Source organism: Geospiza fortis, unplaced genomic scaffold (assembly GCF_000277835.1).
Source record: "Geospiza fortis unplaced genomic scaffold, GeoFor_1.0 scaffold10, whole genome shotgun sequence".
Lineage (NCBI taxonomy): Eukaryota > Metazoa > Chordata > Aves > Passeriformes > Thraupidae > Geospiza > Geospiza fortis.
This window is the reverse complement of record NW_005054326.1, coordinates 5,779,392-5,779,779: the sequence shown is the minus strand read 5'-3', so window position 1 is coordinate 5,779,779 and position 388 is coordinate 5,779,392. Positions and strand designations below refer to the sequence as shown.

At 56.4% G+C, this 388-nt stretch overlaps 1 protein-coding gene across 1 annotated transcript in view; it reads left to right on the top strand.

Moving 5' to 3' along the window:
• The window catches only part of TMTC1 (transmembrane O-mannosyltransferase targeting cadherins 1), a 143,913-nt gene that overhangs the window by 21,683 nt on the left and 121,842 nt on the right, over nucleotides 1–388 (top strand). Inside the window, exon 6 of the mRNA XM_014307034.2 lies at nucleotides 299–388. This exon is cut by the window's right edge and continues 123 nt beyond it. Within this exon, the coding sequence (XP_014162509.2) occupies nucleotides 299–388 (90 nt within the window). The remainder of the gene's footprint in view (nucleotides 1–298) is intronic.

Here is a 388-nt window from a genome sequence, read left to right as displayed (position 1 = left end):
CTGAATCTGTGCTGCTCCATCTGGGACATCGCTGCTGAGCAGCCCCAGTGCCGGCGCTGCAGCATCCCCGACAGGAGCGCTCCTGCTCAGCCTGGGCCCCCTGCTTTAGGCCTTAATTTTTCTTATCATAAATACTGAAATCACTTTAGTACCGGGAGCCTGCTCCCGTTATTTAACACTTTGATACCGCGTTGTGCCGATTTCACAGCGTTCAACCTTTTGATGAGTCAAGTGCCAAGAATACAAATCCTCACATCCTTTTCTTTCCCCTTTCCCTCCTTTTCCTGCCTTTTCTCAGGAGGAACGGGGGCATTCCCCAGAGGCCCTCCCGGCCGCCCGTGCCCGCTCCGTGGGGCTCACCGCTGTCCGGCCGGGAGAACGGGAAGCA